The 27,084-nt window shown below is 38.8% G+C and overlaps 2 protein-coding genes across 8 annotated transcripts in view; one reads left to right on the forward strand and one right to left on the reverse strand.

Moving 5' to 3' along the window:
* The window catches only part of TMCO3 (transmembrane and coiled-coil domains 3), a 36,981-nt gene extending 35,216 nt beyond the window's left edge, over positions 1 to 1,765 (reverse strand). For all 5 annotated transcript variants that reach the window (XR_009276021.1, XR_009276018.1, XR_009276020.1 and 2 more), the window contains exons 1-2: positions 1,710 to 1,765; positions 973 to 1,472 (exon numbers count right to left, since the gene is read on the reverse strand). The gene's annotated coding sequence lies outside the window, so the exon portion shown is untranslated. The remainder of the gene's footprint in view (positions 1 to 972; positions 1,473 to 1,709) is intronic.
* Positions 532 to 25,260, forward strand: DCUN1D2 (defective in cullin neddylation 1 domain containing 2). 3 transcript variants are annotated; one of them, XM_058825458.1, is made up of 8 exons: positions 1,028 to 1,091; positions 1,870 to 1,914; positions 3,031 to 3,247; positions 6,281 to 6,449; positions 8,946 to 9,076; positions 20,003 to 20,085; positions 21,334 to 21,430; positions 22,081 to 25,260. In XM_058825458.1, exons 3-8 carry the CDS (start codon positions 3,073 to 3,075, stop codon positions 22,158 to 22,160), a joined length of 735 nt encoding a protein of 244 aa, XP_058681441.1. In that variant the 5' UTR covers positions 1,028 to 1,091; positions 1,870 to 1,914; positions 3,031 to 3,072; the 3' UTR covers positions 22,161 to 25,260. The 3 variants fall into 3 exon arrangements, with proteins under 3 accessions (XP_058681440.1, XP_058681443.1, XP_058681441.1); XM_058825457.1 differs by lacking the exons at positions 1,028 to 1,091; positions 1,870 to 1,914 and adding an exon at positions 532 to 645; XM_058825460.1 differs by lacking the exon at positions 1,870 to 1,914 and having other exon boundaries at positions 659 to 1,091.
* Positions 25,261 to 27,084: the final 1,824 nt, after the last annotated feature.

A 27,084-nucleotide genomic window follows, 5' to 3' on the forward strand; every position in this document is an offset into this window, starting at 1 on the left:
CTGAGCGCCGCGGCAGCTCCGGGGCCGCTCCCCGCGGCAGGCCGGGGCACAAGAGGAGAACAGAAGGAGATAAGCGGAGCGCGGGGCGACCGGCCCGGCTCCCTCTCCCTCATGGCGGCGGAGGGACGGGGGAAAAGAGACGGCTGCCCCGCCCGGCGCTTCGGCAGCGACGCTCACCTGAGGGACGAAGGAAGGCCCGCAGCGGCGGGGCGGGGAGGGCGGGATCGCGGGGCGGCGGGCACGGGTGTCAGTGGGCGGCGGCCGCGGGCGGAGGGCACCGAGGAGCCCCGTCCTTGCGGCCGCCCCTCGCCCCGCGCCGGTGCTCGAGCGCCGGGGCGGCCCCTCTGAGCCGGCTGGGCGGGACCCGCGCTCCGAGCGCCGCCTCGCGGCGGGAAACGTCACGGCGGCTTCTCGCCGCACGCCGGGAGTTGTAGTCGGCGCCGCGGCCCCGCAGCTGCCCCAGCGCCGCGGGCGCCGCCGCTCCCCCGGCAGCGCTGCGGGCTCCGCACCGCGACCCCGCGCTCCGCCTCTGCGGCCCGGGCCCGGAGCGCTCCCCGACGGGAGGCGGCGCGGGCGGGCCGGTGCGCGCCTGCGCGGGAGGCGGCGCCGGGCGGTGAAGTTGGTGGGAGCGCCGGTGATAAAATGGTAGGTTGTGCGAGCCCGGGGGGAGGGGAGGCGATGAAACCGTGGAGGGGGAGCCTCGAACAAGCCCCAGGCACCCCCCGGGCCGGCGAGCCGAGCGCCCCCGCGCCTCCCGCCGCGCCGAGTCCCGTTGCCCTGCCCGGGGAGGCGCCAGGCGGAGGACGAGCGGCGCGGGGACACGGGGGCGCGCACCCCCCGAGCGGAGTCGCTCTCTCGCCGCCTCCTCCGCCGGGCCGGGAGCGGGGAAGGTCACCGGGGGCGGCGGGGGAAGGGAGGGGGCCGGGCCCCGCCGCGGGTATTTCGAGCGCAGGCAGCCGGCGCAGCGCGTACCTTTCCCTTTTTTGGGCTTGGGCTGGCGGGGCAGGTCACCGGAGCTGCGAGTCCCTCGCTCCCACCGGCCCCTTCCCCGCCGCGGGACGCGGCAGGTGCAGCCGGAGGCGGTGGGAAAGGTGCGCTACAAGTCCCTTGCTGGGTCGCGGTGGCGGGGTCGGCCGGGGCTGCTTTGGGAAGGAAGGGCTCTCCGCTGCAGCAGCTCCAGCGCTCCCCTGGGGTGTGCGGTACGGTGTCATTAGCGCTGGGAGAGGGCTCCAGAAGCGCGGCTGGTCCGTGCCTGGGTGCGGGGTGCGCATCCGCGTTCGGGTGCCCTCAGCGAGGGGTCGCGGCGGGGACGGAGCTGCGGAGCCGCCCCGGGCCGGGAAGGTGCGCGGGGCCGCTCCCGCCGCAGGCACCGGCCGCGGGTGAGCGGCACGAACCGTGCTACGTGGCAGGGCAGGGGGCTGGAGAGCCCTGTGTGCTTCTTATCGCTTCAAATAATTCAGTGCTTCATTCCGCTGGAAAATATCCGTAAATGCCTGCCGTTAGCTAGGCTTGAAAGGGGACGCGGGGCTTGTTTTGGCGTTGTTGGCAGAGCCCTCTGTTTTGAAGTGATTATCGCTAAGTTTGTTGCCCAGAAGAAGTTTATGTAACTGAGGAAGGTCTAGGTGCAGGGACTCCCTTAGCTAGACCTTCATGAAAATTTGGAGGCAGGCTGGAGCTTGCAGCCAAAGGATTATTAGTTATTTACTTACCAAAGTATATAGTAGTTATATTTTGCGCGGTTTTCCTCCCATTGTACGCATTTCTTGTGTGAAAAGAAACCTGGCCTGTTTCTTCTTACATTAGATTGAAAACTCCTGTAGGAAAGACCAAAATCCTTATCTTGTTTACATGATGTGTTTCTTGTCTCAGGACCATCTATAGTCAAGACGTCCATATGGGGACAAGAGATAAAAAGTAAGCTGAAAGATGGTCCCATGTTTACTCCTCACTGGATCAGAATCCGGTTCTCTTTTAAGAGACATGTAAATTTTCCATTATATCTGACTATTTAAGCTGTAGTGGGGAATTTATACAAACTTCTCAGCTTAACTGCTGGCCCAGAACATGTGTTAAGTAAGGTTTAACAAAGTTGGAAAGTACAGAATATAATAAAAAACACAGTTTGACTTAAGCTATCTCCTTCTGCTTCCAACTTCGTGTAAAGAATAAGGTTGAAATATGTTACTAGCAAATTTTCTCCCTATAAAATACCCATTCCTACCTCTTGGGTGTTCCAGAAGTTTGGGGATATTGTCTCCATGTGATTGCTTTAATTGAGCAAAGCATCATATTAATTCCTGTAGACCACTGCAATAGGCTTTTTTGTTGTTCAATTAAACTTTGAAAAATACATTTATACTACTAACACATTAAAGTTTTAGATCACATTTATAGCAATCTTATAGTTTCATTGTAACATTCAGCAGTCTCCAATGCGTCCATTTCATCTATTTTATTTTTGCCTTATGTCTTCTGTTGACAGTGTTTTATAACATAATTATATCACAAATGCTTCTGCCTTTTTCAGCTGATGACTGATTAAACTTTGCTTTGTTAATTGTTGCTAAGCAAATACTAGGAAAACTCTTGGGTATTTTTTCGTCCATGTATGGACTTATACAGAATTTAAGAATCTGTAAGTTGCACCTTTTAATTTCTCTTTTTTATAACCACTAGGCATATCTTTCAGAAGATAACCATATTGTAATATGATGAAACTTGTGTTTACTGCTGTTACAGAACAGAAAAACGTCAGCATATGTGAGCAATAAAGCAGAAATACAAGTTTGTTACTGACAGAATATGTGCTGCTAAAAATGTATATATAGATGCTGTCATTTCAATTTTCAGAAGAAAATGCTGTCTATTTAACTGCAGAAGAACAAGGCTTTGTCTTCCTGTAATTCTGAAGTGAAAGTTGTCATCAACAAGAAAACTAAAACCTTTAAAAGCTAGGCATTAGTAGTAGAATGCTGAAACAAACTTCTGGATTAGCTTCATTGGCTTTCCTGCTTCTTTTGCATCCCAAAGCATAAACTTAAATCGTCCCAGAAGGACAAGGTGCGCCAGTTTATGGCATTTACCCAGGCTGGGGAAAGGACTGCTATATACTGCTTAACACAGAATGAATGGAAACTAGAAGTGGCAACAGACAACTACTTCCAGAATCCAGACTTGTACTACAAAGAATCCATGAAAAATTCAGTAGACAAGAAGAAATTAGAACAATTATATAATCGATACAAAGGTAAGGTTTTGTTTTCTGGTGAGTTTTTGGTTGGTCAGCTTGGGGTTTTTGTTGTTGTGGATTTTGTTTTGTTTTTTTTCTAAATTATGTTATGTGAGAACTTTTTCTGCTTTGCCCACTACCATTCTGGAGGAGTTTTCAGTAAAGCTTGCTAGCTTTTGCTTCTCACTGTGTGTTTATAGTAATAAGAGTGAAAAAAGGTTTTAGATGCTCTTAATGATCTGTACGCACCTTCTGTGGAGATATCTGTAGGCTTTAAAAGTAGGAAATTAAACTTCCAGTGAGGAAAAAGTGCCAGCTGTCAATATTGTAGCAAAGTTTATTATGCAATTTACATGATTTTTTTGCCAGTAGCTGCTCTTGAATGTGTATGATGGTCTTCCCATGGCAAAAGAACACATATTATTCTTATGCTAATATTTGGGGGAATTAGTTCTGTTCAGAGACAGTAATATTTCTATACATTAAAAGCAAAAATGTTTCAGATGGTATTACAGCTAGGAGTGTGACAAAGCAGTAAAATAAGAACTCAAAAACTATATACTACAGCCTTATTTAATTCCTTCATACTGGCATATTATAGCAAGAGTGATGTGCCTTTTCAGAGAGGTTTGGAGGGAAAACCACAGGAAAGTGGATTAAAGGCAGAGTGGTTTCTTGTCCAAATTTCATTTTCTGCCATTTTTAAAAAGAACGACAAAAAAAAAAATAGGCACTTAAATATAATAAAGTATGTGATCCAGCTTGCTGAGCTGGGGCCATCTGACATGAGTGTGCATTGTTCATGTTGGAGCAGTGGAGGCTGGAATCATTGCTAGCTCCTCTGGAAATCCATACATCTCATGTTTGAAAACATGAACTCTTAACCACTACCCAACTATGATTTTATGTATTTTTCCAATTGAAATATATGGTATGCTTTGTGTGCACTTCATCATTTTTTATGTTACTGTTTCCACCATTTTTGTTCTTTGCATAATCTGTTTTATTTTAAGTGTAGGGATTCTTTAATACTTCATTATTGTGTGGTAATGAATTATGTAGGGACAAAGAGGCTAAAATGCTATAGCATTTCTTTGTGAAAACAAAAACCCAGAGACAAAACTCAGCGAACCATATTTTGGTTTATATATGCCTATGTGAATGTTTTTATCTATGTAGCAATATGCATACATCTGAATCTTTTGTTTGCTCCTTGAATGTCAGTCTTGGAGATTCCAGAGTCAAAAGCATTCAAATTCATAAATGCTGTTAAGACTATCTGAAATGGAAGAAGATTGCCACAAATGTTATTTCTTATTTTCAAAGTTCTAGCAGTGGCAAACTGCACCATTTGACTTGGGTGAAAGCAGGTCTAGCCAGGTTATGTCAGTGTTTTAGTTAGCAGCACACCTTTACAGTTCTGGCATATAAAAACTGAAGGTGTAAACATTAAAAACTTTCACAAGATTTGACAGAAGACTATAAAAGTTTTAGTTAAGGACCTTACCTTGATTCATATCAAGCTTAAAACTGAGTCACTGGCCCCTTAACAATAAGGGATTCCTTTGTTCTACAAAACCTATAGAATAGTGCACTATACTTGAAATCTGAAATGTCTTTTTCTGTGCTGTTTTTTCTTTGTTTTCCTACCTGTTTATTGAGCAACAATGTCAAAACAACCATTGCATTTTTGTTACTAGTTGCCTGGATTATATGAAATATGATAGGGATGAAAAGTCCTTGTTGAAATCCACCAGAATTTTTCCACTGATTTCAAGACAGTGCACATCTTGCCTTCAGTTCTTCAATTACTCCCCAAATACTCAAGAAATATGTTTTACATGTCTTAGAAGTAGCTGAATAGATATATTTACTTGTTATTGGGATCAAAGCTCCCTGAATTATACCATGAGTGTAATTCTTGGTTTAATAGATGTGAGTCTGTTTGCCAAATTAGCTTCCTTTCTGGAATTTACAGTTTCTTTCACTGTAGTATTGGCTGGAAAAGTAAGAGAGAACTTAAGAATTAAAATTCTAAAGGATTTATCTAGGCTTGATTTTTTTTTTTAATCAACTTCTTGGATCAGGACTTAAAAATGGCATGGTTGAAAATGGTAGCAATTTAAGAAGTTTGTATGAAATCTTCTCAAGAGATGCTTCTTTTACATAGCCTGACTTATGATATTGAAATGTCTTCCTCTCAAAAGCTGGGAAAGACTGTTTTGTGGTTTGTAAAGTCTCAAGCTTTGCAAACTAGAGGTTTGGGTTTATTTTCTTTTGTTTTCAATTGTTTTTTTTCTTCTCCAATTATCTAAGTTTATGTGCAGGGGGTTGTTTGTTTGGAGGCCTTTTTGAGAGAGAAATTTGTTACAGAATTATTATAAGGCATCTATCAACATTCAGAAAGGTACTACTGGGGAAATACTTTGTTTCACTTGTACTAAATTGTATTAGTTAGCTTAAGACTGTTATGCTAAGGCATTGCTTGAACAATGTTTTGGTGATTTCCCTGACTTTTAATTAAACCCCCAAAATGTTTGAATGTGGTCTTTAAGAAGCTATAGTGGATACCCATATGTCATTATCAGGGAAAAAAAAATAAATCAAGGGTCTAATGTGGTAGGTGTGTTTTTGTTGGACTTGATTTTTGATTGGTTTTGGGGTTTTTTTTAAGCTTAGTGCACACTGACCAATATAAATATGTTGTACATTTTGATGTGTTTATCACCCTTACTCTTTCTAAATGTAGGCATCATCTTCTGAGTTAACTCAAATCTTTTAAAGTGGATTGTGGAGAGAAAACAAAATTATTTAGTTGATGTCAGCAGGGAAGTTCAGGAGAAATTGCAAACCAATTTCTCTGTAAGTTTACAGAATACTTAATCTATTTACTGATTCTCTTTTAAAAATATCTAGACTTCATGTGAAAACATTTGTGAAGGTTATGAAAAAATGAATACCTGTATTATGCAGCACATTAGAGCTGTCAGATGATAATTTGTTAATATGTTTTATAAATAATTATTCTCCTATTTGTATTTTGAACTGCAGACCCACAAGATGAAAATAAAATTGGCATTGATGGGATTCAGCAGTTCTGTGATGATTTAAGCCTGGACCCAGCCAGTATCAGTGTTCTGGTTGTGGCATGGAAATTCAGGGCAGCCACACAGTGTGAATTCAGTAAAAAGGAATTTATTGATGGCATGACAGAGTTGGGGTAAGTATCCATTTCTGCATAGTTTGTAATGTAGAGCCCAAACCATGTTTCTGTTCAAAACATTTTCACTTAAATTGTGTGAAGCTTTAAAAAGCTGTTGGGGCTAGTGCCAAGCTTAACCGGTGCAAAATGCCTGTGGTGTCTTGTCTGCCTTAAATTGATGCTTTACTGCAAAGCCATAATGACCACAGCAGGGGGGAAGCAAAACAATTTCTACCTGTACAGCAAGGGAGTCAGATGATTCATGTATCTTTTTATGTAGTTCATAGTAAGCATATGCATATTTGTGTTAAGGATTTGAGTTGGACCTCCTGCTGTTAAAAACTGAAATTCACTGGAGGTGTGTGAAAGGTAAAAAATGTCAGTGTTGAAGCAGAAAGGAAATAGGAAATCAGAAAAGAGCCTTTAATTCTTTCCCTTGCCACCAACAAATGGACCCATCTTTCTTTTTGTCCATTTTATCACCTCTACTTTCCTCTCTTTCATACTAGATACTTCATTTGTATAAAATATCTATGAGGAATTGAAATAAAAATGAGGATACTGGTAGTAGAAACCATTGGTCCAACTGTGCTCTATCTGATAAAAAATTCCTTTCTGGGTTATGGAGCTGTTCTGGATAATAGACTTTCAACGTTGTCTCTGCTTGCCAATAAAGCCAAACATATATAATCATAAAATAATATTTTGTGTATAACTTTTCCTTGCAAAAGGAGCAGCATTTTTAATATTTAGAGATATCAAATGCCTCTTTTCAACAGATTGCATTAAATGGGTGGATAAGTACAGTTTATTACTTATTCCTCTTTTTTGTAGATAAACAATTTCATTCTTAGAATGGCACCTTAATCAATGCATTTCTAAGACAGACTAACTTATAGGAAATATGGTGGTTGTTTCTTGAGCAGAGATTGTAGCAATCTGATGTTACTGACCTCATCAGTTATTGATTTCTTTTTAAGCTTTCCTTTTTAGGAAATTGTGGTGAAGTAACTTCTGATACTATCTGAAGTTCACTGCATTATTTTTTCCCACTGGGTAGCTTTGGGTAGAAATTACAAGAATAAGTATGATTTTCTAACCATGGTCAGAAATTAAGTGCTCATGCTATTATATTAAAGGTTGCCAGCTTTTGTAATTTTTTTTTTCATACAAGTGATTAAAAAGCTTTTGCTAAACCACCTGTTCTTGGAGCAACAGCTGTTCTTAGGAGCATAATATGGCTGTGCCTGCTTGCCACAGCACTTACTGAGAATTTGGAATGATTTTGTTACATACTTGGAGGCACAGTGTCTGTGGTTTTTAGCAATGAACACAAGTGAGCAGTCAAAGGGAAAGACATTCCCTGAGGCTTAGATCACATAGCATCTGTAGGATACATATGAGAAAGTATATTTATTGTCTAGATCAAATCCCTAGAAGAAGCTCCCAAACTGAGCTTCTCAGCTGAAGACTGTTGGCAGAATTCTTTCTTTTCTCTGCCAGGTACTGCTGGAGACCAGAAAGGTACTTATTTTTATCTGTACCATGCAAGACAGTTAAAACTGCATTCGTGTTTTATGGATGTTGTTATAGTTACCCATCCTTTAACAGAATTTTTCTTGAATCTTTAGAAAAAATACAAACATTTAACTGGGGAATTTTCAAATACGCAGTGTTAGTTGTGATACTGCTTCTTTTAAAACCCTTTTGCTTCACTTTGAGTTTCTAGGTACAATTCAAGATATTGGTATTGTCCTTGTGAACCTTGAATATTCATTTGATGCCTTGTTGTGGCAGAAACACTTTCCCTTTTGAAAGTGTGACTTCTCAGCTCAGGTGTTTTCAGTGAAAATGTTTTGGTGGTGTTATTCAGGGATGTGTTTCTCTTAGAATTTCAGTAACTTGATTCTGTCTTAGCTTACCTGTGCCAGGCTGTTCAATAGTTTGCCAGCCTTCAGGCTATCATTCAGGACTTATTTTATTCCTCAGTTTTATTCTCAATTGTTCTATGATGGGGAGAGAATGACTGCAAATATTACTTCATTTAGTTGAAAAGTCCTCAAATGTTAAGATGAACTGTAAAAAATGTAGTGTGAAGCTCTTTATTCAGGAGAGTAGGGAATAAGCATTGTCTATCTAGATTAAAGCAAAATCTCACACTTGTGTTACAGCATCTGTCTCAGGGGAAGGAGTAACCAAGTTCAGTGAGCGTTGGGTGTTCTTTAAGAACAGAAGAGCATCTGTTCAGAAATTCATCAAGAGATAGAAGAGAAGTTAAACCACTGTATCCTGTTTGCATTGTGTACCTAATGGATGCCTGTATACAGTGTTCCACTTAAAATTCTTCAGTAAAGGCACATGAGCATTTATATTTTTCAGAATGCTATCCACAAAGATAATATCTTTATATCTTAACCACTGTTTTGTTTTTCTTTTAAACTAAACCATAAAAAGGTGGGGGAAAGTAGGAAAAAAATTTAAATATATGCAAATAATGTAATCTCTTTTGAACAGGTGTGACACCACAGAAAAGCTAAAAGCTCTATTGCCAAGGCTGGAACAAGAGCTAAAGGATCCAGCAAAGTTCAAAGATTTTTATCAGTTTACTTTTAACTTTGCTAAAAATCCTGGACAAAAAGGTCTAGGTAAGTAGAAAAAAAAGAGAAAATGTCTGCAGTCAGTCAAGTCTTCCAAATGTTTCCAGTACTACAATATTCTCATTGGCAATTGTATAGTAAGCTCTTTATTGATTTCTTTCACTGACTTCTCTTTCCCATCTTCTTTCATTTAATCTCTTATTCACATCCCCTTGGTACAGATAATTTAATGGGGTTCTCTGCCAGTATTGATGTTCTCTCACCTCTTGTCAAATGAAGTTCCTGCAGTTCTTCAAGACTTGTCAAACTTTATTTTAAATACTGAGCTATTGAGTTCTGTATGTTAAGAACTGCTGAAACAAGATGTCTATATCAGCCCAGGAAGAGGGAGAAAGTTACTGTTCTCCTTAAAATCTTTAGTTTTAGCTCAGTTTTTATGTAAAGTTTAGAAAAAGAGCATTATGAACTTGGTTTAAAACTAGTGAGTAAAAACAGACATAGTTTATAGAGCATTAAAGTGTTATTCTTCATTAAGTTGGAGCTTTATCCCAATCCATGCCTTGTATTGCTGGAGTAAAACTGATACACCATTTAAATTCCATTTGTTTCTTCAAATCAAAAATATCTAGTTTATGAATAGATGAAAAAAAAAACAGTAAGATGAAGTCCACTCTCTTCAAATTTATGTCCACTTTCAGAAGATCCTGTGTAGGAAGGAATTAATGTTTTGTATATAGAATAGCACTGTACCATCATCCCTGTTCTTTGTGCTCTGTGTGAGAGGAAGTGGTTTGTTGGGTTTTTTTAGGGTTTGGGGTTTTTTTCTTTTTTTAGCATAGCCACTTTAAATCTGTGTCTAAGTTACTTGGAAAGTTTATGAATGTGTTTCTCCAGAACTGTTAGGAGAGCAAAATATCAATTCACTCCTCAACCAGGTGTGTCTGTTCCACATTCTTGACTTTGAATAATCTCTATTGTCTTTCCTGGTGTAATCTTTTTTTGTTTATATATAAACTATGGGCAACTTTTAGCCAGTTTGTATTTTTCTTCATTTTTTTTTCAGCACTTCCATTTTTCATTTCATCTGTCACTCTCTCATGGCTCACATGCCACTTTTACTGACACAAAAATGAAGTCTTGTAGTGCCTCTGTGAGGTTGGTTAGGATTCTATCCCTTAGCTAGTCTTCATTAACAAAGTTTGTACTTCCAAATTGCAGGAAAGGTAAATCAGTTACAGCTATGGGATACCTAAAGAAATATCACAGATAGCTTCCTGTTTTAATTGGGTCATTCCAACATGGCACTCATGAACTTATATTTCAAAAGCTTCTCACCTAAGCCTGTATGAATAGTGGATCAGGGGAGGCAGCACAATCCAGATTTGGAACTGAATGTAGTGTTTATTTGACACAAGGAGGAAACTGACTTGTTTTCCAGTACTTCTTTTTATTCAGCATTGGGGGTCCTTTCATTTATAAGTCTGTCTTCTCTGTTGTGTAAAAAAGATGTTTTATTGCCAGAAAGTTCCAGAGTTCCTTCTTGCATTAAGAGTTGCTCTGTTAACAGGAGAAAGTAAGAAGTGCAAAAACTGAAGTAAAACTTAAATTGTGGAATGAGTTGGTGGGTACTGTAGCTGATTTCAGTTTTCAGGAATTTTAGTAGTTTCAATAATATGTAGAGTCTCTTAATTTCTACTACTTAGTTCTTACACGGCAGTATATTGGTGGCACCTTTCATCAGACTTTTTCTGGTTTTGCTAAGATGATTCTGGGTAGTAAAGAAATTTAAGCAGATGCCTCTTTTCTTACTTCAGTGGAGATACACCCCATTTCTTGGATCACCATAGGTTGAGTAGAGAGAGACTATTGAGCAAACATATGGACTAATGTGACATTTTTGAGTGATAGAGGCCAGTGATACCTTACCCAAATAAAATTTAGCACTGTGTAGGTTTGGAGTTGGAATCTTCACAGGGATTATCCATCATAGTGGAGCAAAGAGGTGAAGGAAAAAAGTAAATTTACAGGTAGGTGTTTGTAATAGCCACAGAAGGAAGTAGTATGTTGTAACCAAGGAAGAAAATCCCACCAGTTATTTTACTGGGGTGCTTGTATGAGCTGAGAGTTGTAGTTGCTTCAGCTACATTTTTTATTTTTTTATTTTGCATCCTCTCTTCTCTGTATACTTAATATATTCTCCTGGAATGAGAAACTGTCCATCTCTGCTCCCTGTCTCCAGGGTTGTTTGGTATTTGTGTCCAATGACTTTGTTATCTGTTGTCAAGGAGATGTGGAAATTAATATCAGCCATGTACAAAGTCTGTTTCTATCCTACTCATTTTGGAGCCTTCACTTTGATTAAGTCCAGATAGTTAAACCAATGAATAATTAGATTTGTTACCATCTGAGCTGGTGGGAATCTGTGCCTAGCTCTGTCTAGGTCATCTTACAGTGATCACCTCTCCTCCTTCCCCACGTGCACATCAGATGGCATTCAGTCAATACAGGATGCTGCTTAGCTCCTGCCCAAGCTGCTTGTCTTAAAGTCTTTCTGGTGAATTGTAACTTGGAGGAGACTGAGGGGTCTGTAAGTTTATGTCAAGTAAAGGATAAATGTGAATGGTTTGAACTAATGAAGTGGAAATAATCTAGGAATTCTTTCCTAAATTTCAGTTGCAGGATATTTTAATGTGATTTTCTAGGGTCTGAAGTATTCAGTGCTTTTTCTTATTTGGCTGGGAGCTTAGATCACCAAGTCTGGTAATTGTGCTCACTGGTTAGGGGACTGATCTGTAGGCTAAAAGAATATTATTTGATTCTTGGATATACACATAACCTATAAATGTGCCTATTTGAAAACTAACCAAGTTTGACATAGTGCCAAGGACAAATAAGAAATTCATATTCTTAGCAGATTACATCTTCCTTTATAAAAGGTTTCTATTAGCAATTAAACTCCTTCTGTTGGGTCCTTCAGGCTAAGTGCTAGGGCATCTTTTTTTTTTTTCAAAGAAATAACTCTTGAGACTAGAGCTTACCAGAAACTTGTCTGTGATAGGCAGACTGACTATTATTTTTAATGTTTTTTTTCTTGTTTGTTATCTTAGCATATTGAAACCATAAGAAATGAGTGAAATATCTTTAAAATGTTCAAGCAGCAATGCTTTGGTTATGAGTCATGCTCACTGCTCCATCGTTTCAGATTACTTTTTTTAAAAATCTGTATCTGATGTTTTAAGAAGTGATATGAAGCGTTGTTACTTTATTTATTGTCTCCTCTCCTCTGAAAAACACCAGGAAATAGTGATTTATGGGTTCCTTGTTAATATGCCACGTGGTCTTTAAATATAAAAGGTAGAGAAATACTTACATAGTGTATTCCCTTATGTTAGACAAGGTCAGCATCTACCAAAACCAATTCTTGGACACTCTTTTCTAACCAAATGCTCTGTGGTATGCTGCAGCATATACTGAATTGCCTTTTCAGTTTCAATAGGTATTAACAAGATTTGAGCTTTGATTTGTACTGGTCCTGTGGCTGAACAAGTCTGAGAGCCATTGCCTTCACAAAATACAATCTTAAATTTTTGATGGCAGGCTTCATACATCTTTGTCCATGTTTACTTAAACCTGTTGTTAAATATTTTTTTTTTCTTTTTCTAGCATGTAAGTTAAATCTCTGCTTCTGAATTTTCCAGTTTAATACTTTACCCAGCCAAAGTAAATATGCAGCATACATTTTGTTAGAGTGAGTAACGATTTCTTACATAGTTAGTGATCATGTAGGTACCTTCATTTAGTCTCTGGACTGAGTAAAACCAACTACCCTGGTAAATTTTATCTCCTAGCTCTCTGATACTGCAATTTTGTCTTCCAACACTCATTTCCTTTGCAATCAAATTGACCTATTTTTCTCTTGTCATGTAGTACCCAAACAAGCCAGATAACCTTCCATATGTCTTAGATATTTTACTTCTTGTTTTGCATCCTTTTGCGTTTGCTGAAGTTTGATACTGTCTGCAGTTTGCAGTCTGTTTTACTGTTGGCTTTCTGCAGCACTGCAGTGTGCCCAGTTGAGTCTGATCCTTCTGATCTGATATTTCTGCAGTTGATTACTCTCATTAGCATATGACTTTGCACTTCTCTTTAATGAAATCTTTCTTACTTACTTCCACATGATTTTCCAATTTGTCCAAATAATTTTGAATCCTAATCCTGTCTTCTGTTGTGTCAGACTTTTTTCAGGTTTTGTCTAAGTTGCAAATTTAACAGAAGTTTTCTTTGTTACCATCTGAGTTACTTAAGTATTGGGCAGTGTTAGATGCAGGACTGACCTGCTTGGATGAATCACTTTCTCCCAGTTTGGCAGGGAATGCCTGAGGTTCTTCCAGAACTTCTTTGACCACTGTGAAGTTTCAAACATGGTAGGAGTTTGAGATTGCTTCAGCATACTGAAGTGAATTTCACTGTATCTGGCTTCACTTTGGGCAGCATGCTTGAAGGTGGAATTTCTAAAAGTTTTTTTTTTTTTCTGAAATAACCGTCAGTTTTCATTGGATCTTTTTTGCTTGGAGCATAGCTTGGAAAAAATCTGTGAGTGTCCCAGACTTTCTGGAGTTATTATCAGCAAGACACAGTATCTTTTATCACACCAGCTGCCATTTGTAAGATGGGGAGGGGAAGGCACAGAAGCCCTTCTTAGAAGTTTTTGTGGTGATAGAAGAATTTAGATGATACCTGACACAGCTGTCTTCATAATTCAGAGGGGTTTCTGCTCCAGGAAGGTGGTCTTGGAGAGTAGGAGTGTGTGTGTAGTTCTGTGTTTTATCTATTTTTGAACTAGCTTGTCTTTCCTTGCTATTTAATTTCTTCTTCTCCACTTCCCCTCAAAACCAATGCAAGAAATTCTGCCATTATGTAATTAGATGGGAAGAAATCCTCTCCAATAAACTAAGTTACATCTGTTCTGTCATGCCCTAAAATAGACACAGAATTCAGTACACCGATACTCATTCCTAGAAATAGGACTGCCTTTTATAGGAGTCTCTTTTCCACAGCTCATGTGGTGACAGTGGGGAATTTTTATTTCTTCTTGTATCTGCAGGACTTCTGTTGTTGCTGTGGTCTCATCCAACTCGAATGTTTGCATTTACTTTCGTTAGCTCAGTATTGCCAGGTGGAATGCTCCAGCCTGGGCTGATGGTGTTTAAAGAAGTGACAGTAGTAGCCGTGCCCCAGGGTGATATCTTGAGATGCAGGAGGCAAAAGCTCAGTGCATAGGATCTGCCATGATGATCTTGAAGCAGAAAATGATGTTCTGATGAATGTTACTAAGCACTCAACTGTCGAGTGTCTTTCAGATACATCTGAATAGATTTGATCATTATCCAGGAAGACAGTGGATGCTTATAACTGTTAAAACTGTGACTCTGTAAGTGGTGGACAGAATTAAGGAAAAAAAAACCTGCCAAGTTTCAGCACAGCAGTGCCATCTCAATGGCTGCGTGTTGGACCTGGAGTACATAATACTTAGATATATTAAACTTGATTTGCATTTTGTCTTTTATTCTGAAGGTGCAGTTTATTAAGTTATCTGGTTTGCCAGGAGACTTTAAAAGTTATTATTATGGATAACTGTGATTCCGTCTTTAATCTGATTTCTCATGTTCTAACTACTGTATATAGTGCAATAAATCTTAAATTTTTGCATAGTGCAGATTTGGAGGGGTTTATCTTGCATTCTACTCCCAAGATTCAGCTTTTCTACTGCAATCTGAGTGAAATTTTGTATCCTAGATCTTGTTGGTAAGTGTATTAAAGAATAGAATTATAGGTCTTTTGTCATGTCTACAGAGCAGTTCAGATTTCTAAGGGCACTTTCTAAACAAGGCCTTAGCTCTGTCTCTTTTTTTTTGGTTGTTTGTTTTTTGAACCTGATGCTTGCTTTGATTCTCTTACTGGGTCTCCCTTTGAGCCCCAAAAAGGCATGCTCAGGAGTTTGTTAGAGTTTGTTTCAGCCCCAGGGAGAAGCTTAATGCATTCTTCATGGTCTTCACCTTCCAACATGGAAACAAAAAGCCGATTGGGTCCTTCATCACTTCTTTGTGATCCCTTCATCTGTTTGCTGGCTCAAAAGGTTGTGCTTCCTTCTCTCTGCCAGTTTCCTGGGATCAAGCAAGAGATGAAAGATGAGGAGGGCATTCAGACTTGAATCAGATATTACCTCAAGACCAGAAGAATGACTATCTTTGCATCCGGTATGTGGACTTCAAGGAGGTTTCCTCTCCTATAAGCAGATGAGTATAATGTACTCTTTTTAATTGAAGCAACATCAGCTGGGCTTTTATCATAGCAGTATCTCAAGATTCTTTGAAGAGATCTTTAGACATTAGGGAAAGATTTTTTTTTCTGTTTTGTTTTCTTATTTTACTCCTGCCTTACCCCCAAGCTAGTTATCAAGATGTCCTCCCCTTTCAATGAAGAATTAGATTGATAGGCAATTTGTAGGAGTGAGTGCATGGAAGAAGTTGAGTGAGGTCTGTAAATGAATTTTATATTTATTTTGTAAGAGGTCTGTAAATGCTGTATTTTAGGTGTTCCAGTGACCTTGGTTTATGTGTATGGTTCTTGCTTTATTTTTGTTCACATTTTCCATGATGAAAATGCCAGCAGTTTAAGGGAAACTTGTAGAAGAGGTGTTTTGATCAGTAAAAGTGTGGCATAACTGCCAGTTCTTTTAATGCCCCATTGATTCTTTTACTCATGTTTGGGAAATGAATATCCAGCCAACTTTAAGTCTTCTGTTGTTGTTTATCTGAATGGTACATGGAGAGATTTGCAGAGAGGCAAAAGGATTTTTGAACGGGCTGCAGTCAGGTTCATTAGGCTGCACTCAAACTGATGTTCTGACAGTCATCTCCTAAATCTAACTTGCATTCCAAAGCAGTTCATCTGTTTTTTGCTTAAAGTGATAAACAATAAACATGAAATGTTCTGCATGGAACCAGGCTGCTTCAGTGCGGCAGATGCTGAGACAGAGCCAGACCCTGCAGGGCTCCTCTGAAATGCCTGTGCTGAGCTTTACCATTCCTCCTGTCCACCACATGCCCTTGAGCCTGGCACTGCACTGTCTGTCCCTAACACAGGGCACTGGGAAGCTCCTTGCTGATGCCTTTGCAGGGATGAGTGGATCCAGCTCAGCCAGATCCTGACTTCAGCCATGATCTGTATTTGTATCACCCCCCACAACTTGTTCTTTCTCCTTCTGCCCATCTTCTGTGGGGGAGCTTCCAGTTGCAACTACAGCCTGTTTTGCTCTAAGCTTTTGGCAATTCAGTTAAGTATTTTTAGGTTTAATCGTCATGGTATATTCTTGCTATTTTGCTGATTAGGAAAGAAGAAACTAATACTTATGTCTGTGTTCTTAGCATTTTTGAAGCCAAAGAAGATTTAAAAATCATTCAGAAATGAAGAAACAAGGAATTTATTATATCACTGAATCTTGCAAGTATTCACTTGATGCTTGTTGGTCAGGCAGGTATTATAGTCCTGTTGTTGAGACAGATTGACACCAGCTTCCATTGTTCTTACCTGTGCATCAGTTCCAACACAGTGTTGAAAAGTTGTACTAGTAATTCAGATGAATTAGTGATAATATTCTGTTCTCTCTATTTCAAACAAAAGTGTATGAACAAGTCTTGTTGGTGGGGCAGGCTGAGAGCTGGAAAGCTCTGTTTGGCAGAGGATGATGAGTGAGTGCTGCAGTCCCAGAGGGCAGTTTTGGCACAGCAGGTGTAAATCAACTGCGTTTCGTGTTCCTCAGAAATCCTGCTCTCCAGCCAATTCCTTGCTATCTCTTATTTCTCTTTTTGTTTTCACACGTCCTTAATTTCTAGTGTGCAGTGACTTCATTGCCCTGATCCAAAATCATAGCATGAGGAACTTAATTTGATTCTTATTTTTTTCATGTGGCAATCTAATAATTTTTTTCTGTTCTTAACAAGATTTGGTCAAGTCTTAAAAGTAGACACAGGCTGTATTTCTCCTTCTGGATTAATTGTGCTTGTTTGTACCACTATTCTGTTCAATCAGGATAGAAGAGGCTAAGGTTTTTTTAAAAGCCAGTTTAGAATGAGGTTTTAATGTTTGAGAATAGATCATACTGCATGCAAAGTACTATTTCTGATTGAGAAAAGCTGATTGTTTAAGGGTCTGCGTGATGACAACTCTCAGTAGATAGTGATACTAAAAATATTTTTGGGTTGAAAGGAAAGCTCAAACTATATAATGTTCATTATATGATGTGATTTTTATGATGTTCTTCAACCTTTTAGCAATTTCGTGCTTTGGATATGAAAATGGATGTCAGCAATGAAGTCTCTTTTAAACTGATCCTTGTCTAGGTGTTTTCAGAGATCCATGCATCTGTCATCTTCTGTTTATTAAGGTTACATCATTGGTCTATAATTGAGTAGCATATACTTTGGTATAAAAAACCCAGCATATTTTGTAGTTGTAGTTTGATTCTTATTGTAATGATGCCTTTATGTATATACAGCATTGAAAGTGGTATTCCTAAGACTGCCTGAGGATTTTTTGCCTTGCAAAAGCATCTTCCTGTGGGAATGCAGAACCCTAATGGCAAAAGGGCTTTTCTCTTTTTTCAGTATCTATCAGTGCAGCACTAATTGTAGTAGATCCACAGCAGTACTGTTTATTGATACTACTGTCAGCATGCTAATGTAGACTTGAACTCTCTAACTAGGTCTTCCCTTTAAAGCAGTAAAATCCTTTTTCTGTTTTCCAATGCCAGATTTTTCAACCTAGGCAGGGAGTTGTCTTCAAACAGAAGTGTAGGCATATCCCCTGAGATTGTGGCAAACCTGAAGCCTAGTTTGCTCCTATACTTTTAGGCTGCATAAACTAGCACTTTCACTACCAAAAGTGATAATCCCATCTAGTCCTTGTGTTCAAATAACACTTGTATTACTTAATGGCTTTGTGGGATTACACTGAGCCAGATGAGAAAGATGGACTTTCCCCCCCCCTTTAGCAAATCTTACTGAAATGAGAACATTCCTCCGTGTGCCTACCGGGAAGAGCAGCTCCAGTGTGGACCTGTTTGATCCACTACAGAGCAGCACCCTCAATGGGATATGCATTTTTCATATGTTATAGCAAATAACTTCTGTGTCTTTGTGCAGGAGAATTCATTGGCAGACATGGGTACGCAGTGTCCCTTGAGTGTCAGCTTAAGGCAGTATTTCACATGCATTGTGTTAAACACAATTTTGCAATAATCATCTTAACATAGTACTGACTTTGACAAAAAACAAGGAAGTGTTCTCTCTTCTTTCCCTTTTACCTCTTCTTTTGTGGTACCTTTAATCATCTTTGTTTCCCTGCCTTTCTTTGTTTCCCTTACTTTCTTCCTTTTTCCAAGGAATATTTCCATCAGAGGTATAAACTTTTCAACTACTAAGGTGTTATTTCTTTAAAGTGCCTTTTGCTTAAAGTTGTCACATGAAAGATTTGCAAGGTTTGCTCGGAGAGGTTGAGTCTTCATAAAGAAGCCTGAGTGAGTGGGATCAAAGCCAGTTACTTCACAGTGGAGTTCAGAAACTATTAGGTTTCTTCTTTTTCATTATTTTTGCTTTTAATTTGGGATAACAGATAAGAATAATAATCTGCAAGTAGTGCTATTAATTACTCTCTTCCTCATATTTTTTGTGAAAAATGAGTGTGATGGCATAGACAGGAAGAGCTGAAGGAAGTTTATTAGAGCATAATTCAAGTTCGGTACTGAAGAGCACTGACCATAGTAGGACAAACAGTGGCAGCACTGTCCCTGTGTCTATAGATAGAGGCATATTGCATTTCTCTGCATCTTAACTGCTGCACTTCATCCAGGGCCCAGCCCTGTCTGAAACAGGGACTCCAGGGCCATGGCTGTGTTAAAATCTGGAACATCTCTTTCAGCTGTGAAGCTTGATTTCAGGTGGCAGTGTCCTTTGGTTTGTAGTGTGATATGAACAATTTCAAAAACCATTCTTCTAGTAGGTACAGGCTGAGCTTCTGTTTTATGTGCTATCACAGTACTTTCTCTTAAGCTTCATGTTCTGTTTACACTTTGTTTATACTGAAAGCACAAGCTGAAATGTTTCTGTGGTTTCAGAAAGGCTGTGCCTTATGTTATGGTTTCCCAGGAGTGATCATGTACTTAGTGCAAGCACCAAAGCCATTAGGCATTGTGAGCTGCTGAGGATGAAAACAGGCCTTCAAGGAAACATCCTTTCTACCCTTAAGCTGCATCTAATATTGCTTCTGCCTTTCTGCTGGAACATGTGGCAGTGCTGCATCTTCCTTGAACCCTGCTCTCAGATCACTGGTCATGATGCAGAATAAGGCTGATTTCTTGGACTTGTATTTTCAGTACTGGGTGTAGGTGTTTGTCCACTGAATGATGCCAGAATTATTGCTGAAAGGGATAATACCACAGATAAATTACTCTTTTCATCCCCTCATGTCCCTAAATTCCCTTCAAAGTCAAGTGAGTACAAAATGTGATAAATTAAGAGGCATTGACATCTGTGGATTTAAATGTTTGTTTCTATCAATATTTGCTATGTTTGTGCATGTGTGTATATTTTTCTTTTTTAATTTGCAGAGAGATTTATCATTAAGTGTTCCTGTTTCTGTAGATTGAAAGTAGTTTTAATCTGGCAGTGGTGGATGGTGACAAACGTATTTTAGTTTTATTGACTTTGTTCAATACAAAATCTATACTGTTACTGCTTGTCTTGTACCTTTTGGATCAGGGAGAGTAGAAAACAATTCCTTACAATTTAGTGATTTTTGAAAGAATGCTATTTATTTGTATTATAATATTCTAGATGCAGCATTAATAGTTTAACCAGAAGGAGGTTATTGCTTATAATGTACTGCAATATTTACGTGTTGCTTTATCTCTTGCAGATCTTGAAATGGCAATTGCATACTGGAATTTAGTCTTGTCAGGAAGGTTTAAATTTTTAGATCTTTGGAATAAATTTTTGTTGGTAAGTATGTGCTTTATTCCTTACTGCCTATCTTATTCCACAGTAGTCTGGCTTTTGCTGGCTGTGTGCTTCCAATAACAAAAAGATGGGATAAAAGAGATTTTTTCTTTTTGAAAACTGATATAAAATAGTCTCAAATCAAGCCAAATCAAATCTTTATGGCTTTCTAATTTAGAAGAATGCAAAAAGATGCAGCAAAGTGATAGTGTTCTGCTTGCTTATTCCTGTACCCTCCTACTTAGGAAAGTTCCTGCATGAAAGGAAGCCATGATTGTAGATGGATCTGGTGCTGCTGATTGTCAGTGATAAAATATCACAGCTGTGATTATTGCCAGCCATGTATTTTACCATGCTCTGCCTTTTGTAGTACTAATGCATAAACTCAGTCTTTTTAAATCAGTCATACCAGAATTTAATGTTAAGAGACTTTCCATTTTCCACAAAATTTTTTGCCTGAGTAATTAGGTTGATTAATTTTTTAGCTAATAGTAGTGGACTGATCTTGACAGTTTCCTTATTACCAGTGCAATTCTGTGGGCAGTGAAGTAAAGATGCATAAATTAAACCTTAGAAATTCAAAAATATTCTTGTAAAAGACCCTATTCACTCATCCATGTTTCTACATTTGCCATGTCTATATAATTACAAAAAATGAAGTTGCATAATATATAATTTATCTTGATTTTCTTCATTTTATATTTTGATCTGTAATTTAGGAGAAATCAAAAGTCCTTCTGCATTTTCATCCCCCAGTGCTTAATAGGGAAGGTGTACACTTTTTGAAATATTTTTCTGTATTTTTTTATATTTAGAAAATATTTTTTTTTCTAAATTTCTTGGCAGTATATATATTTGAATCATTGAATAAGGTACCAGTTTCATCAAGAGAGCTTCTGAAACCATTTCATGTTTTAACTGCCTCAGTACATTTTCAGACATCCAAATTCAAGTCTATCGATGCAACTGAAGAAAAATCTACAAGTATGACCTGGTATTAAAGTGTGTTACTTTAGAACAAATATTTAACCTGAACGTTTAGTTGAGAAGAAATACTTTAAAAGATTTCAACCTGAGAAAGAAGCAAGTAGGAATTCTTTCAGATGGATTTCTTTCTGTTATTGTTTTTTTAAGATAAAGAAGGTGAAGAAATGTTTGAAAAAGGGGTATTTCTGTACACGTCAATATAAAATACTGCTATGGAATTTGAAAGTAGTTTGGACTGAACAGTACTGTTATTCCTCTGTACAGGAACACCATAAAAGATCAATTCCAAAAGATACTTGGAATCTTTTGTTAGATTTTGGAAATATGATTGCAGATGATATGTCCAACTATGATGAAGAAGGTAAGCAGTACCTGAATATCTTCAAAAATTGGTACAGCAGAATTGAAATACTGCTATAAATGAACAAGAGAACATGTTGTTACCTCGTGTCCTAATTTGTTTACCCTTAAAGTTTCAGCTGCCAATACAGTGTCATTGCCAAAACAGTAGTGATAAGAAGGTTAACTGGTTTGCTGTAATTTGAAAACAGGGGTAAAGATACAGTCACACCATGATAGAGCACATTATTTGAAAGTGTTTTGCTATAGACCTCTGAGTGAAACATTTTGTACAAAATTTTTGTTACCCTAAATGCAGTTTACTCTGTTACTAATTCTGTTTTGGAATGTGTGCAGAAATAAGTCCTAAGATATGAATGGCTATAATAAGAATGCCATGGTTTTGCTTTCAGCTAATGTTTATAGCTGTAGTGTGGAGTTCTGTGTTTTAAATATGTTTTGGTTTTCTTAAGAACTATTGCTGAAAGAAGAGATATAAATGTGGAATTTATTAGGGTTTTTTTTCAAGTATTTTATCATGTTGTGCCTGTTAAAGCTAAAGACAAGGCCAGGAATGTCAAGATGAGCTTCTAATACTTTGTATTTGTAGGCTACACCAGTTTGCTGCTGATAATGGTTGGCTAATTTCTCAATTGCTTGATTTCTCTATAGGAGCCTGGCCCGTTCTAATAGATGATTTTGTGGAATATGCACGACCAGTAGTCACAGGAGGAAAACATAAAACTTCCTAACGCCACATTTGTTCATCTGGACTAAATGAACTGCAGTGGGTAATGCAGATTTGTTAGCTGATAACTGCACATTGGTGCTGGTTTCAGTGGTCATGATGACATTCTGCAGACAAAACTGCAATTCCTCCTTTCTGCCTAAAGAAAATGATGGTGGATGTGTGGACACTTCAAGAACAAACTCAGAAGATCCAAGCTGTTTGTAGGCTATTGACTTCAATTATTGTACTGGTTGTATCATATAGGATGTAGATTTTGCATGATTTTATACTTTGGAGAAGTTTAACTAGAGGCCATTTTATTAAAGTTTTGACAGCACAGCATGCCATTCAGTTCATAATCCAAAGTGAACACCAGCAGTTACATAAATAAAAATGTATTATATTGTACTTATATTAAAAGCAGTATTTGTGGTATATAAATTAAATCCATAAATAAAACTTATGCAGTATGTTGTATTTTTATAAAAGTTAGTTCTGTGGATCTGTCTTAATACAGAATTGTAAAAAAATCCCCAAACAAATGAACGTATGGGGTTTTTTTGTTTTGTTTCTAACTTATTGCCAAAATGTTAAATTTGTATATTCACATCCTAGATGTATACAGTGATTACATCCAGCCTTTCGCTCTCTCCCAGTGAATTTCACTTCCTAATCTTTCTTCTTGAAGTGGTTGGACATGTAACAATAGCATTGCTGAGGACAGGCTGCTGCTCTATGCTGTGTTGCAACTCCAGCTTTTTTTAGTAACCATTTTAAAGCAGACATTAAACAACCAAAGATGCTTTTATAATTCATGTTTAGTTATATAATTCAGTTAGTCTCCAATTATGTGTTTTATTTATTTTTAATAATGAACTGGTGTAATATGGATTTTATTTGTAGCTTGAAACATATCATAAATTCTAGCTAAATGCAACATAGTTGTAAATTTATTTCTTGGCACTTCTCACAGAAAAAAGATGTGAGTAAGCCTGAAGACTTAACTACTTGGCTTCCATGGTGGAGAAATAGTTAGGGGTAAGGAGACTTCAAATTAATGATTACAAGTGTTCATGCCTATGAATGTGTTGTGCATTCAATTATATTTAAGGGGATTAAAAAGCAAATTAATGCAGTTTCAGTGATCTCAAGGCTGGTGAAATTGGATCAGTTTTCACCAAATCTGAATTTGTTCAGTCACTTGTTTCTCCCCTTTTGCCAGCCATTGATTATGATGTGCACTGTGCTGTCAGTCTTCTGTTTCTCATCAGTGTCTTCTGATGTCTGAGCACAAAAAGGTTTTACCAGAAACTATTCAGCGTGTCTTCACACAGGGCTCTTGCAAATGCTACCTCATCAAAATGAGTTTGTCATAGCCACTGTACAAATCTGTTAAAATGAAGAGTTGCTAGAGAGTATGTACAGTTATGATCAATATATTTTCTGTATTTAAGGCTGAATAGATGCAAGAATTTTGGAGAAAATAGTGCATTAAGTTATATAAATTATATCTGTTTGGATCATTGAAGTGTTGCATGACAGCAGACTCTTTTATTTTATAGTTGCCAGGGTATAAAAGCTTACAATATTCTCTTAAACTCTAATATTTAGAGTTTCATATAAGCATTATGTCAACACAATGTACAAGGACAAGTGTACATGCTGCATACAGAGACTGCCTTTGTTCTTCCACTTGCTAGAATTTCAGTCGTGCATGGCATTTAAAAAGCAAGATGAGGGAAAATTGGAACAAATTAATGATTTTTCTCTTAGTAAGAGCCTAGTAAGGGAGTTACAAATGCCCTGTGAGTGATTTGGTAGAGTATTTGTCTCTTTTTGTGAGTGTCAGCCCTGGCCAAGCAGCCACCAGATGTCAGCGTCTGAGCCCGCTGCTGCCTGGAGCTCCTGTGCAGAGTTACCCACTGAGGCTCTGCCAAACTGCTGCTTTCTGACTGCATCCTTTTAGAATGGCATTTGTGTAACTCCAAGTATTCTACAGAAGTCAGCAGAGAGCTAGAAGCAGTTGTACTCTTTTTACTGCTTTTGATTTATCTACGCCTCCTCCCCAAAAGAAGCCATTTCTGTATCTGTCCCACAGGCTTTGCAGAATGTGTAACATCTTACAGCTTCAAGTGCATTTACCTAGCCAGAAGCAATGGAATGCTTGTTACTCACACAGCTGTCATTTAAAATATATAGATAAAATATAACTGATCAGAAGTAGCTTAATTTGTTGCTATGTGATGTAAATGAAGTTTCATAGCACTAGAGCTTGTAAAACATTTGCTCATGATGAGAGCTCCATCAAATCATTCTGATGAACCTTCTACCTTTTAGAATAAATAGAGCATGAAAAATGCATGTGGGTTGAGGGTTTTTTCCTTGTTAATCAGAGCAAGAAGGAAGGGATGCCCAGGATTCAGTGTGTGTGTGTACATATATACACACACACACTCTTAAATCTCAGTCCTGGGGGAGTCCTTCATCAGTGACAGTGGAAGACTGGGCAAAATACTCCAGAGATAGTAGTTGATCCTTGTGAACCAGGTTTTGAGGTTTGCTATGCTTTTCCTTTTTCTTTTTTTCTTCCTGCTCCTCTATCTGTTTTAAACCACATGTGATTTTTACATTCCTGTATGAAGTAACACCTTCACACTTGAACAGTCATAAAAAATGCAAATAAACTGCTTTCACCTTACAAGTTTCTTACAGATTTTAATCATTTGCTGTTGTCTGCAGTTTCACTTTACAGGGTACTCTGACTTCCATTTTAAGTAAGCTGATACAGTGGTAACACCTAGGCTGCTCAATTTATAATCCTAAATGGTACAGATGTCTTCAAGTTGTTCAGTGCATACAGTATTACTTCACAGATATGCTGTATGTATTTTTAAACTTGGTGCCAAGTTGTTTGGTTTGAAACTGAGCCATAGGATTTGTACTTGCCAATTCTAAATTTAAATGTAATTTATCATGTGTGTCATGCCAAGGAGAGCAAACCTGCAGGCATCTGCTCATTCAATGCACCTGGGAGATTTGCTGCTGAATAAGCTGTACATGTGTGTATATTTTTTGGCACTGGAAAAAGGAATAAATGGACTGTCAAAGGATTGAAGTCAGTATGTGAGATGTCTGTATGGTTCTTGTCAGTTTTCTGCTTTGGAAGTCTTGGTCTAGTAGGAGTTTCTTGTTGTTGTTTTCTGGTTCATTTATTTGGTTCTTGTGTTACTATTACTACTCCACCAGCCAGAATGGGGGTAAGGATGTAACGCCTTAATTTTTACATGGCTTTAATAAATATTTGGTTTGGTCATCTGTGTCACCTCACCGTTAAGCTTTTAAGAGGCTTGACGTGTTTAGCTGCAGTGCTGTATTCACTGCATGTATCTGCTGGTCACCAGACTCTCCCCAGTTTGTGTCATTTGTTTCTGCTGGCAGTGGGAGCTGTAATTGCAGGAAAGTGTTGCTCAGTCCTGGATCTGAGCTCTGTTGGAGAAGCAGGATACTCAGAAATCTGTGCAAAGACTTTCAGAGTTATGCATTCAACTATCATTAATTCTCTTCTGAAAGTTCAAGTAAAAATAAATAAGTTGTCCTTTATCTGCCATCCTTCTCCAGTGCTTTCACCAACCACGGGCTGCTTTGGTGTTGCACAAGTTTTGTCTTTTCCTATGGCAGTGAAGCTGCAGATGATAGTTGAACCATGGCAAGCCTGTTTTCTTTTCAGTATCAGCACCACTGACTTCCCTCAGCTGATGCCAGCCAGCATCTCACTCACCAAAAGGCACAGCCCTTCTGAAAGAGAATAAGTGCATGTTTTTATGGCCATAAACCTGTTCAGCAAAACATTTTTTCTGAATTTTTTGCTATCTGCAGTGTGCTTGGTAGAACTAGGTGATACACCTCTAAAATTAACTTTTTAGTTCTAAACTAAAAGCAGAGGGACCTGAACTGCAGCTGCCTCTACAACCACATGCAGAACATACTGTATTTCAGATGAGTGGGTGCAATGTTCACCTCTTCATGAGAAGTGCTGGGGAAATTCAGGGGCATTCACATTTTGATTGAGCATTGGGATACTTCCTCTTGTTGGTGCACATATTTGACCAATTCCCATGGGGGGTTTTTGTGCCTCCTTTTCCCAGCAGTTAAGTACTCTATTTTGGCAAACCCTATAGGTTTCATGTCATGACCTCAGCTTTCTGTCAAGACACTAAAGAAGAACTCCATGTTAAAGGATTTTTTTCCTTCAAGGCAGTGGTGTAAAGCTGTATGGAAATAATTCATCTCCATTGTTAAAGAATTGAGTAAAACCAGTTTATTTTTTTTCCTGGATCTCAATGAATGTGTTTTAAAGGAATGATCCTGATGCTCAAGGAAAATCCTTCACTCCAAGAGCTGTAAAAATGCAGCTCTGACAGAAGTCTGGCACCCACCTGGTATCAACCTTACTTTTCCTGGATATGGCTCTGCATCCTTTGGATGGGTGAACTTGGAATCAAGAGCATTTCTCTGCCAAGTGTCTTTGAATGGCAAAGGATCACATACTCAGTCATGGTGGAAGCATTTGGGTACAGTCCTCTTTTAACTTCAAAAGAATTTGTGTGGACACAGCATCAGTCCAGCTCCATTTGCCAGTTCCTTGGTTCGGAGCAGAGCTCAGCACCTGCAGCCTGCACAGGCTCTGTCCTGGGCCTGGAGCCCACCCATGCACTTCCCTCTGCTGGAGAAGGCACAGGAGCCACGTTTGCCACAGGCTGCCTTCATGTTTTCTCCTCAGGTTCCAAAGGCAGTTGAGCTGAAGCAACAGTGTGTACCAACACAGACAAGCCTTTTCTCTGTCCTGCCTTCCCATTCCTTTTTTTATGGATTCTCCCCATCTAAAAGGTGTCATATGTACACTAATGAAAAGACACCAAAGATGCATTTTAATATGATTTACCAAA

The sequence above is a fragment of the Ammospiza caudacuta genome, chromosome 2 (assembly GCF_027887145.1).
Source record: "Ammospiza caudacuta isolate bAmmCau1 chromosome 2, bAmmCau1.pri, whole genome shotgun sequence".
Classification (NCBI taxonomy): domain Eukaryota; kingdom Metazoa; phylum Chordata; class Aves; order Passeriformes; family Passerellidae; genus Ammospiza; species Ammospiza caudacuta.

Coding starts and splice junctions, on each gene's coding strand:
- DCUN1D2 (XM_058825457.1), top strand. Junction 20,086..21,333: donor TTTGGAATAAATTTTTGTTG/GTAAGTATGTGC, acceptor TCCTCTGTACAG/GAACACCATAAAAGATCAAT. Junction 21,431..22,080: donor GTCCAACTATGATGAAGAAG/GTAAGCAGTACC, acceptor ATTTCTCTATAG/GAGCCTGGCCCGTTCTAATA.